Below are 12,357 nucleotides of genomic sequence, written 5' to 3' on the forward strand. Positions count from 1 at the left end.
GTCCCTCTCCTCCTGTTGTGGTGATTTCCTATTGTTTGACAAGGTTTGTGATCTTGCCAAGTGTCATGAACCACATGTTGTCTTTTTCCATGAGCTTAGAAACTGCTTTAATTATTGAGTGAACCATGATGCATGTCTACATTCATAGTTATGAAGCTAATAATAAGTAATATCCTATTTATTGTAAATTATTGTGTACTATTGTGTACTCCACACACATGGAGAGATGCCAAACTGCCTTTCACTGTTCTTGTAACAGTGACAATAAAAAGCTATTCTATTCTATTCTATTCTAATTAGTAAGATGAGCAATGAGGTTGAAAAAGGAACGAGCCTTAACCACACAGCAGGAAAGACTGAGAGCTTTCTTGAAGGTGGACTTCAATCTCTTACAGTTAGAGATGACATGAGTGACTGTACATTTTAAAATAAATCAAAGTGCATAAGTTATATTTCCCAGTAGACAAGTTCATAAACAACAGTAACAGCAAGAAGGATGTTTGCTCAGAGAGAAGTGTTTGGCTCTTAAAAGAGTCAGGACAATCTGATGAAGATGTAGAAATCCTTGGAGTGAAACTCGGACTCTGTGCTGTTGTTGTTGGTGGTGTTTGTGTTGTTTTAGTTGTTGCTTGTGGTGTCGAAGTAGGTGGATTTGAACCTGTGAACAATACACAAATTAAAAAGAATCAGTAGTGACACTTGAAAATACAAACATTTATCAAACACAAAATGCAGCATTAACATAATAATGAAATCTTTAAAGGAGACCAGAAAGCCATGTCCAGACTCAGTTTTATCAAATCAGGTGATCTCAGCATCAATCCACGTCACCTGATGAACTCAGACTCTTCAAAAACGTAAAGTGGAAAATTTGAGTGCACACTGAAAACGTGAGTTTGGATGTTGGTATCACAGATAGTTGTTCTGCACATGATTATGTTGTTTTCCTTAAAAAATATTACATTCTGCAGTGTCTTCTACATTAAATATACAAGTAGCAATCAACCGTAGCTTAACTATTAAAAATTTCAAATTCTGTTCAGAATATAACACCATCATGCTTTTAGGCTAGAATTGATAATGTTGTGATTTTTTAAATTTCTGTTGGATTGATCATTTTTTCAAGCCACATTTGAGACACTTGCAAAGCAGGTTTTGTCTGTCAGTTGAACACAATGCCATAACACATGAGCACAGAGCACATAGCCCCCCCCCCAAAAAAAAAACTAAAAAAACAAAACAAAAACAAAAACAGAAAATCAAGATTTAACATAAGGATTTTTCTGCACTTTTGCCAAAAGTTCATTCATACAATAATGAGTCACACATCTCCTGCTTAGGATGTCCTGCAGAATACAGGCAACTCATTAGAACTTAAATAAATTAAGGTGTTATTCAAAATAACAAAAGATAAGGCATTTCTGTCTCTCACACACACACTGAAAAGAGACAATAGCCCCAGACCCTGACAGTGACTAACAGGAGTCCTCAGTTTTTATCCAGTTTTATCCTACTGGATGACATGTATGCTATTGTTTTTTGTTTTTTTTTAATCACATATTTCTTACCATCCTACTTACCATCAATGACAACAAGACTGGGACTGTGGTATGAATCTGGAGACAGAGGGTTTCCATAACCACATATGTATCGTCCTGTGTCCGACTTGGTCAGCTGTGTGATGGTCGCACACAGTCCAAACAGAGATCCTGCTGTGTATTCAATGCTGTATCTGCCACTCACAGCTTTGTTATTGCTTGTGTCAATGAGGATCTCCCCTTCATTCTTACACTGATTCTTACAAAAGAACTTCCTCTGTCCATACACAGTATTGGAACATCCCAATGTGATTGCTTCTCCCTCAGTTTCTGTGTGAGTAAAACCAGATTTTTTATCCAGATCTGTGAAATAGAAGAACATGAATTAGTCTGAACTTCCTGTAAGCTGTTGTGTCACATTTCCTGTAGCATGTAAGCATCATTAATGATATTCTGATTTGTATATAAAATCAGTGAAAATCTCAAAAACACAGAGCTGACCCCCTGCAGGATCAGTTACTACTCTACAATAACATTAGCATATTTAATGAAGCCATTCAACATTTTACATTCACATAATGAAGATTTTGAAGTACAGATGGGTGACCTTTCATCTGCTATATTTTAATTTTCCCATAATATCAAATGTTTACCCACTATCCAATTGTTGCAAACAGAGCAAACTTCTTGCTTCTATTATTCTTGATCAGAGATGTTAACTTGAAGGGGTTTGCTGTTAAAACCAAGACACATCTGATGATGATAATGTCATGCTTGTAGATGCAAGTACTTAGGCTAAAACACATGCACAGAAACACACACAGCCTCTACACTTTGGCTGAAGTGACTTTTAGTACAAACTCACCATTTGAAACTCTGACCTCAAAGTCATAGTATGAATCCGGAGCAGAAGCTCTTCCCAAAGCACACCTGTACATTCCTGAGTCAGACTTGATCATGTGTGTGAAGGTCACAGACACAATTCTATTACCTGAAGATCCATCTTTATAATTAATGCTGTATCTCCCACTCTGAGCTGTGCTTCCATCTGTTTTAATGAGGATATCTTCATCTCGCTCACATTTTTCCTTACAGAAGAACTTTGTGCTTCCAGGCAAAGTTATGTAGCAGTTAAGTGAAGCATTTCCTCCTTCAGCTGCAGACCAAATATTGAGCTTTGCCTTGACGAGCACAGCTGCATCTGTCAGATAATAACAATAATAGCATGATGAACATCAAATGCGAATATGTGCATTTTATAAAGTTCCCTTAAAAAAAATAAATAAATAAAGAACAGCATGAACGAAACAATGAGGTATTCAGTCCTCACCTGACAAGAAAACAAAGAAGAGAAAATGGAGGATTTTCATTTTGGTTTTGATCCTGAGAGAAAAGTTGTTAAACTTCAGAAGAACAGCGTCTGACACTTCACTCCGTCTGTCAGATTATAAGAAAACTGCTTAGTTAGTTGTTCCCTTTTTTCACTTCCTAATATTTGTTCAGTAACACACAAAACATGCTAATGAGGATAGCGATGTGATGATACAATGTATATGTGTACAAACATCATCATCATTAATCTACCTGTATGCAGTATTTTCATTACGAAACATCTTTGATGTTGTGATTGTGAATGAACAAAGTTTCAGATTAAATTTGACTTTGTGACTTTGAAACACTGCTGATGCAGCTTTATGATCAAAGGGATCAAAGCAGACATAAAAACTTTAATACTTCTGGTAATTTAATTTTATCTGAGGGCTTTCCTGAGTTTACTGTATATAATAAAACTCCCTTTTTCATTTCATTTTTTTTTCTGTTTATTTGTAACTATGAAGTTATTCTTACTAAATCCTAATCAGTGACAGGTTACAAATATCAGTGCTATATGACATTTATATTAGGAATATGCAGGGGCCATAAAAAAAACATCCTAATCCTTGTTTGAGTTGCGGAACTTGTTTATTTTGTAGCTAAAACTGGAGGAGTTTCTGAATTTTGAATAATGCTTCCTGGTTGAATATGGAGTTGAGGAAGTGCTGCAGAGTTGACTTTGGCACAGCTGTTCTCTGTCTCACAGTCAGAATGACCCAAAGTACAACTTCCCCCCATGACCCTTCATTTCTGAAAAAGCCAGAGAGAGTGAAGAAACAGCAGGTCTCTCTCTGAATGATGGGACACAAGCTGAACTCATATCATGGCAGCTGAAAGTGTCCAAGCAGCCATTTGTATCGACAGGAGTGACATTTAAAATCTTAGAAACATTGAAATCAAGTAGCTTTATTAAGTGTGGTTTCAGCTTTACTGTATGCTTGGACAGTGGTTCCCCGCAAGTGATCTGTCAGATAAGCAGGGCATTTTGAGGAAATCAGTTTATTTAAAGAACATTTTATACTACCGCAAGGATACTGCACTTTTATGCACAAAATATCCACTCAACTATTAGACTGCTGTATATGACAAGTTTAGTCTCCATGACATCAAAAAAATACTTAAAGAAATTGTATATGAATTACATGTTATGTCATACCACATGCGGATGGAACAATCTGCCCCAGCATATTAGAAGGATGTTTACTCAGAGAGAAGTGTGTGGCTCTTAAAAGAGCCTTTGTTGTTGGTGAAGCTGAGCGCTTTGCGTTTACTTGGCCTTGACGGGCTTCTCGGTCTTCTTGGGCAGCAGCACAGCCTGGATGTTGGGCAGCACACCACCCTGAGCGATGGTGACTCCCCCCAGGAGCTTGTTGAGCTCCTCGTCGTTGCGGACAGCCAGCTGCAGGTGACGTGGGATGATGCGAGTCTTCTTGTTGTCGCGGGCTGCGTTGCCAGCCAGCTCCAGGATCTCAGCGGTCAGGTACTCGAGCACAGCTGCCAGGTAAACGGGGGCGCCGGCTCCCACACGCTCCGCATAGTTTCCTTTGCGCAGCAGTCTGTGGACACGACCCACGGGGAACTGGAGCCCGGCACGGGATGAGCGAGTCTTAGCCTTTGCTCTGGCTTTGCCTCCGGTTTTTCCGCGACCACTCATTTTGATGCTATCTTCTTTAGAGTATCAACACTGAAAGGAAATGTGGTCCGATCTGCTCAAAGCCTCGCTTATATTTCCGCGGAGCGCGGGCAGCTTCGTCACGCACCAATCGCAGAGAGGCTTGCGGCAGCGCGCAAATTCAATGCAGCTTTTCTCCAATGAGCGGCACACTGAGGCGGGGCGGTGCTCCTCTGAACGGGGCTGAGCACCACGTGGAGCCCCTCTCCAATCACGAGCCGGAGCGGCACCGCGTCACATCCTGTCACACACTTTAAGAGCAGCGAGTCTCCTGTAGTTGCTACATTTTCTGCTGTTAGCACAGGGAAAGCAAAGAGAGAAAGAATGGCAAGAACCAAGCAGACCGCTCGCAAGTCTACTGGCGGCAAAGCTCCCAGGAAGCAGCTGGCCACCAAGGCCGCTCGTAAGAGCGCCCCGGCCACCGGAGGCGTCAAGAAGCCTCACCGTTATAGGCCCGGTACCGTGGCTCTGCGTGAGATCCGCCGTTACCAGAAATCCACCGAGCTGCTGATCCGCAAGCTGCCCTTCCAGCGCCTGGTCCGCGAGATCGCCCAGGACTTCAAGACCGACCTGCGCTTCCAGAGCTCTGCTGTCATGGCTCTGCAGGAGGCCAGCGAGGCTTACCTGGTCGGACTCTTCGAGGACACCAACCTGTGCGCCATCCACGCCAAGAGGGTCACCATCATGCCCAAAGACATCCAGCTGGCTCGTCGCATCCGCGGAGAGAGAGCTTAAGCTACACGCTCTCCTACAAACAACGGCTCTTTTCAGAGCCACCTCACTCACACCAAGAGCTCGCTCCTTTCTTACTGTTATATCAATATTATTCTCTACAAACTACAGTCGGCATCAACATTGAATTCACCTATTTCAGTTACCAAACTCTGAATTAATTTGTAGCATGAACTGTTGCATTCATAAACGCCTCACTCCTTTACTCATTCACCCCCCCCCAAGCTCATCACATTGGAGTGGTTTGTGCTAAGCTATATTATAGACCCCTGTGCTCCTAAGTACCTTTGCAAAACTCCTGTTTAAATGTGTTATAAAAAGCTATAGACATGACAATAAGCTTTTTATTATTGTTTAATCTGCACTGGTCACTCCACTTTGTTATTGATATTTATATTTAAAAAGTGCGATACTGTAATTTTCTGCTGCTCATTCCTGTGCAATATCCCATCTGCCCCTGCCCCCCCGGTCATATTTCTTTTCAAGATTTTCTTATCTAATCACTAGTGTACATATATTTATATTTATAGATACATATATATTTAGTCATCTTTTCTCTTTTACCACATCTCTCTAATATTTTGCTCTTTACTCTTTTTCTATTTATTTTTATTATTATTTTTATTTTATTTTATTATATTTTCTTCTACTGTACCATGCTGCTGAGTGACCTCTGCTCGTTAAACACATTTCATTGCTATGTTGACCCTGTGCTAACTTGCATATGACAAATAAAACTGAAACTGAAAAGAAAACTGAAATAAGCCTAACATGAATCTGACTTATTTTTAATAGTTCAGGTGCTTTTTTTTTCCTTCCCAAAATATATTATTTAAAATTTTACACAATTCTGTGAAGTAACTTTAAGGATGGAAACAGTATCAGTCCTGTTCTGCTGGTAATCATCCAAAACCTATAACAGTGCTCCATTGTGTATACTGTCAAGAGTTGGATTGACCTTCTCACCTCTAACACTAAGAACCTCTTGTGACAAATATGGCCAATGTGATTGGCTGTGCCTTTCAGGGAGCTCTGTTTAGTTTTAGCAGCGGCAAACCTGCCCAGCGAGGACCTGCAAGGAGGAGAGGAGGATGGCAGCAAAAAGGAAGAACCTGGATATAAGAAAGTATTTTTCAAAGAAACCTGTAAGTCACTTAAAGTCAAGTTCACTCATAAAATGTGTCCGTCATAATAACGTTACAGGCTAAAATTATATGTCTAACATTAAAATGTTGGTGACACAACATTTTCATCCTAATGGTTCTGACATATTCATAGGGTTAATTATTGAGACAATATATCATGAGGTAGCTCACTGATTTGATCGGGGCAATAGTGTCCGTAAAATGTTGCATAATTTTGCTGAGAGATCTTTTACTTTGTGGTAATCTTAGATGAGTAGTTTTATGGACAAAAGCTACCAGTCATGTCTTCTATTGTCATGTCTCCTACATGCATGGACTGTTTACTCCAGAGATCAGCTGATCGCTGGCCGGCTCGCTGGCCGGACCCGCAAGTAGTACCAGCTGAAATTTGGAGAAAAACACATTGGGGATGCAGAGGTCAAGGACAGAAGAGAAGAAAGAAGGAGACGTTCAGTGCTCATGCGCCAACCAGCGTGCAGCCTGTTACAGTCACTCCTGCTTTTCCTCTAAGTTTAGCTCTGTGTTCTTACGTATTCTTTTTTTTTCTGACTTGTATTTTCATCCCCTGTTTCAATCCAGGGGGTCAGTGTTGCCATTATGAAGGACTATAAATACCTTCGACTACACATTGACAATAAACTGGACTGGGCTAAAAACACCACAGCACTTCACAGGAAGGGCCAGAGTCGCCTCTATTTTTTGAGGCGACTGAGGTCCTTCAAAATCTGCCAGAAAATGCTCAGGATTTTCTATGAGTCTTTTGTGGCCAGTGCGATCCTCTATGCTGTTGCATGCTGGGGGAGCAGGCTGAGGGTCGCAGATGCCAACAGACTCAATAAACTGATCCGTAAGGCCAGTAGTGTTGTGGGGATGGAGCTGGACTCCCTCAAGGTGGTGTCGGAGAGGCGGATGTTGTCTAAGATAAAGACAATATTAGATAACACCTCCCACCCACTCCATGACATGCTGGTCAGTCACAGGAGCACGTTCAGTGAGAGACAGAGTACCGAAAAGCACCACTGAACGACACAGGAAATCATTCCTGCCTGTGGCCATCTCCCTGTACAACTCCTCCACTTAACACACTGTTTACTGCAACAGCTACACCCTTCTTGCACATGTTCTTTTTCAGCTAATAAGTGACTTTTATTAATTATATATATATATATATATGCCTGCTATTCTTAGTTAGTGTATTGTCTGTCTTTGTTAATGTTTGTTTATAATGAAGCACTGTAACAAAAAATAATTTCTACTAGGGATCAATTTCCCCTAATGTAATATTTATAAATATACCCATCTAGCGATTAATTGCATAAGTACATGGAGGCAGGACCTCACAGCAGTACCATACTACATAATGTGCATTATGTTATATGTAACATGGTATTTTTCAATCATTGTATTTACACACATCAAGAAGTCACAAGCAACGAAAGATCACACCATCAAAAGTATTTAAACAAATAAACCACATTTTTTTTTTTTTTTTTTAAATAAAAAAAAAAAAAAAAAAAAACCCACACAACAACCCCAGTGTTGCCAACTCCTCAGTAAGGAAAATCGCTATTGGCTGTCCTAAAAGTCGCTAGAAGTCGCTAAATGACGTCATCACCTAATTTGCATAATTGGTCATGCTAATATAATTGTAACCTATGTTGTTGGAGAGAGAAATAACATTGTGGAAGAGACATAAAGTGAGTAAAAAACGTCCTAAATGCATTTAGAGTTTATTTAGAACTACAAATTAAATTTTTTTTAGCAATTATTGGTTTTTTTAATGTCACAATTCCAACCCTGCTCCTTTACCCGGGCTTGGACCGGCAAAAGTGATCCGAAATAGGCACTCTGGTGGAGTTACTTTGTGTGTGTGTGTTTATAAGTAGTTTTAAACCTTGTGATCCACAAAACAGCATAAGAGTAAAAGAGTAAAAGAAGAACTGACTGTGTTACAGCACCCGCTGCTTGTTGAGAGTAAAAGCGATACGCGCTTTCACGTCTTTTTTTAGCGACTTTTTTAAGAAAAAAAGTCGCTAGGGGGTCTGAAAACTCGCTAAATATAGCGACAAAGTCGCTAAGTTGGCAACACTGAACAACCCAACCCCTACCCACAAGAAGGCCGCAGAACAAAGCCCTTAAAGTGAGGTGTGTGGCTCTTAAAAGAGCCGTTTGATGGATGAAGGAGCATGAGTTTAACCGCCGAAGCCGTACAGAGTGCGGCCCTGCCTCTTCAGAGCGTACACCACATCCATGGCGGTCACGGTCTTCCTCTTGGCGTGCTCAGTGTAGGTGACGGCGTCACGGATGACGTTCTCCAGAAACACCTTCAGCACACCACGGGTCTCCTCGTAGATCAGACCAGAGATACGCTTGACGCCACCACGGCGAGCCAGACGACGGATGGCGGGTTTGGTGATGCCCTGGATATTATCACGGAGAACTTTACGGTGACGCTTGGCGCCTCCTTTTCCGAGTCCTTTGCCCCCCTTTCCTCTTCCACTCATGGTTACAGTTTCTTCTTTGAACGAGCAAAGTCGAATGAAGTTCAACCCCACGGAGCCGTTATATTATGTGTGCTCGGCGGACGTAAAAGAAAACAGACGGTGCGCGGTTCGCTGCACTACTCGAAACTCAGTGGCTCCGCCCACTCTTCTATTCTCTATGTGGAAACGTTGTCTTTTGGTAATGACAAATTAAATCTAACCGAAGGGAGGCTCACACCAAATCGCACCCACAATGTCATGTCAATGTACTGAGAAATCTACAAGTGTATTTATTTGTGTACAGTAAACTGCGATTGAGACAACCAGTGCTACTCCACCCGCAGTCACTGTCATGTTGTTCGTCATTTCCGCCAAAGGCCAGAAGATGGCGGTAGTTTCAGCCGCTCGTTTTCTTTGCTCTCTGTTGTCGTCTTTTACATGACATGTAAATTTAGGAGTCCATCAAGCAACCCTTCAGATTCATTTCTTAACAGCAAAAGTGAGTGGAAGAGTTAAGTATTTGTTCATTCAAAGAAGAAACTGTAACCATCAGTGGAAGAGGCAAGTGTGGATTCATTTCTGAAGAAATGAATTCATTTCTGAACAACAAAAATGACTGGAAAGGGTAAGCGTCTTTTTGGTGACATTACAGGGCAGTGGAAAGATCTTAATGTTAATGTTCAAAGAGTCCAAGGAAGGCAATCTACTGTCACGAATATGTAAAGATGCATCTTTTAAGGATTTATATAGGATTTTAAATCCTCAGACAACACATTTCACAAGGTTTGACTCGTCCTCTAAAACTAGAATAGACAGAATTTATATATCTTCTGAGATTTCAGCTTCATGATGATTTTGTAACTGAGTTCTCTGATCATAAGGTAGTCAGAGCAACGATTTTGTGTGGCACTGACCCCACTTCCACTTATTGGAAATTAAATACGAGCACATTGCTCACACTCTCATAACACATACATATAGGGCCTTGAGGGTGGTCACATTAACGGCGTCCAGTGGACGGTCTGTGTATTCAACCCCACCTTTGGCGCCGGTGCCCACCTCTCAATTTTAAATCCATGTAGACATTGAGGATTCTCGGGAGGGGCCGTGCTGACACCTGCTGCTCTCTGGCAGCAGCACCATGCTCTCCTGTGTTTTAAATGCACCTTAGAACAACACGCAGCAACACTACACTGAGCGAGAGGAGGGAGGTTTGGGGTCTTCACACACCCCTGTTCTCTGCTGGCCATCGGGGCGGGGGGGCTTGGAGGAGGTGTTGGCCGTCCGATCGGGATCTGCGATGAAGGGCCTCCCTGCTGTTGTGGAGCCCGAGGCGGTCTGCTTGCCTCCACCCCGGGGGGAAGAGTAACATCTCCTGGGTCTAGAATAAACTAAAGCAAAAGTTAATATTAATTATCACAAAACACTGAATCATCAGACTCATGGACCATGACATATACACTGTGTTCACTTTACTGAATCCACAGTGATCACAGATCAAGTGTTTTGGTCAGATTCAGGAGTTCCTCAAAGTTCTTTTTCCACCTCCCAACCAGTCAAAAGTCCTCCTCTACTGCCTCCCCAAACACCTCCCAAAACAAACAAGTTTTTTTCCGCAACTGCTGAAGCAGCCACACTTTGGCCCTCCAATAGGTCTGCTGCTTCAGACCAACCAAAGCCTTCTTCTTTAGTTTGACAACCTCCCTCATCACCACAATAAAGAACAGGAAAAAGCTGGTCTGAGAGTAATGGTGAGGATGAGGAGAGGTAGAGTTCAACTTCTATGTTTTTGGCCAGCTTTTGAACCATTTTACTGCACGTTAGAAAAAAGCTTTTGGTTTTCTGTTTCTGTCAATAAAACATATTTCCACTGATCTCTTGTTCAATTGTTTATAATGCAGCGTAATAAGCATGTTCTCAGTGTTACAAAGCTAAGATTGTATATTGAAGCTTTTTTGCTACCATGCTAAATATATGTGAAATGCTGAATATGTCGATAAAAATGGAAAACATAATGGACTCTGCCTGATCACCAGCAATTCAAAATCTTAGTACACTTGCAGACCTTGCATTATTTTTAAATGTAGTACATGAATGTTTCATTCAGTCAGATTTATGGATAAAGAAAAATGTCAAGAATACATAGAAAGGAAGTAACCGGTAAAAAATATGCTAAGTTCATATGTATTAATATGTGTGTGAAGCAAATTATATAAGATCCTAAATTTTCCCAAGCAGAAAAAAAAGCATCAGAATATTAGCATTTTAGCATTTTCAGATTTCTGCCTTTTACAATGCAGAGTAGACGTGATCCTGGTCCTTACTGCCTTAATGTTGGGAGGTTGGACCGTAGTTCTCATATGTGCCAGACAACTGAAAATAAAACATCAACAACATAAAAGCTGAGGTTTCAAACACATTATGCATTATCAGTTTCATGCTATTAAAAATGAGAAGTACAGCAGTTTTGCTTCAGAGCAAAATACTGAAAGGACTAAATCTGATTTCACCTATTTAGATATGACCTTTAAATTTTTTTGTGAACTGATGTTTGTCTGGGAAGTAAAACATGCAAATGCAGAAAAACTTAATAAGAATAAGAAGAACTAGAACAAGAATAAAACATACTTATGTAACTTTGTCCGTCATTCAATGGAAAATGTTTCTTTTTTCACTACATTTAATTGAGAACATCACACTGATTAAACAGTGGCCACTGAAACCTGATAAACAGAAATCAAATAAGTGACAAAAACTCACCTCCATGTTTTTGTCATCTGTCTTTTCTCTGGTGTTCAGTGCAGTGTTCCTCCTGGTCTTTTAAATGCAGAGGAGCAGGAAGAAAACAGCCATCAGTAAAACACTAATCAAAGACACAAGGAGGATTCAGGACAATCTGATGAAGACGTAGAAATCTTTGGAGTGAAACTCTGACTCTGTGCTGTTGTTGTTGGTGTTTGTGTTGTTTTAGTTGTTGCTTCTGGTATAGAAGTGAACATTATTTAAATAAAATAAAAAAAAAAGAGTAGTGATACTTGAAAATACAAACATTACACAAAATGAAGAATATACATTATAATGAAATCTGTAAAATAGATCAGAAAGTCATGTTGTCAGTCCTGTTAAATCAGTTGATCTCGTAATCAATCCACATGACCTGATGAACTCAGACTCTTCAAAACATTAAAGTGGAAAATTTGAGTGCACACTGAAAAAAGTGAGTTTGGATGTTGGTGTCACAGATGGTTGTTCTGCACATGATTATATTGTTTTCTTTAAAAAAATGTTACATTCTGCAGTGTGTTATACATTAAATATACAAGCAGCAATCAATCATAGCTTGACTATCACAAATTAAACTTCTGTTCAGAATATAACACCATCATGCTTTTAGGCTAGAATTGATTTTTTGA

The 12,357-nt window shown here is 40.4% G+C and overlaps 4 protein-coding genes across 4 annotated transcripts in view; 1 reads left to right on the forward strand and 3 right to left on the reverse strand.

Annotated features, from left to right (window-relative positions):
• The window catches only part of LOC116333427, a 493,334-nt gene that overhangs the window by 428,025 nt on the left and 52,952 nt on the right, over nucleotides 1–12,357 (reverse strand). The gene's annotated exons all lie outside the window — the stretch shown is intronic.
• Nucleotides 3,911–4,582, reverse strand: LOC116329528 (histone H2A). The gene has a single exon (XM_039608639.1). The coding sequence runs from the start codon at nucleotides 4,564–4,566 to the stop codon at nucleotides 4,180–4,182; it is 387 nt and encodes a 128-aa protein (XP_039464573.1). The 5' UTR covers nucleotides 4,567–4,582; the 3' UTR covers nucleotides 3,911–4,179.
• Nucleotides 4,873–5,510, forward strand: LOC120438188 (histone H3). Its single transcript, XM_039608636.1, has one exon. It carries the CDS (start codon nucleotides 4,909–4,911, stop codon nucleotides 5,317–5,319), a length of 411 nt encoding a protein of 136 aa, XP_039464570.1. The 5' UTR covers nucleotides 4,873–4,908; the 3' UTR covers nucleotides 5,320–5,510.
• On the reverse strand, nucleotides 8,607–8,980 carry LOC116329543 (histone H4). Its single transcript, XM_031751581.2, has one exon. It carries the CDS (start codon nucleotides 8,963–8,965, stop codon nucleotides 8,654–8,656), a length of 312 nt encoding a protein of 103 aa, XP_031607441.2. The 5' UTR covers nucleotides 8,966–8,980; the 3' UTR covers nucleotides 8,607–8,653.

This window comes from Oreochromis aureus, linkage group 3 (assembly GCF_013358895.1).
Source record: "Oreochromis aureus strain Israel breed Guangdong linkage group 3, ZZ_aureus, whole genome shotgun sequence".
NCBI classification, from domain to species: domain Eukaryota; kingdom Metazoa; phylum Chordata; class Actinopteri; order Cichliformes; family Cichlidae; genus Oreochromis; species Oreochromis aureus.

Bases quoted from the DNA above. Each gene is read 5' to 3' on its own strand.
- LOC116329528 (XM_039608639.1), bottom strand. From the start codon at position 4,566: ATGAGTGGTCGCGGAAAAACCGGAGGCAAAGCCAGAGCAAAGGCTAAG.
- LOC120438188 (XM_039608636.1), top strand. From the start codon at position 4,909: ATGGCAAGAACCAAGCAGACCGCTCGCAAGTCTACTGGCGGCAAAGCT.
- LOC116329543 (XM_031751581.2), bottom strand. From the start codon at position 8,965: ATGAGTGGAAGAGGAAAGGGGGGCAAAGGACTCGGAAAAGGAGGCGCC.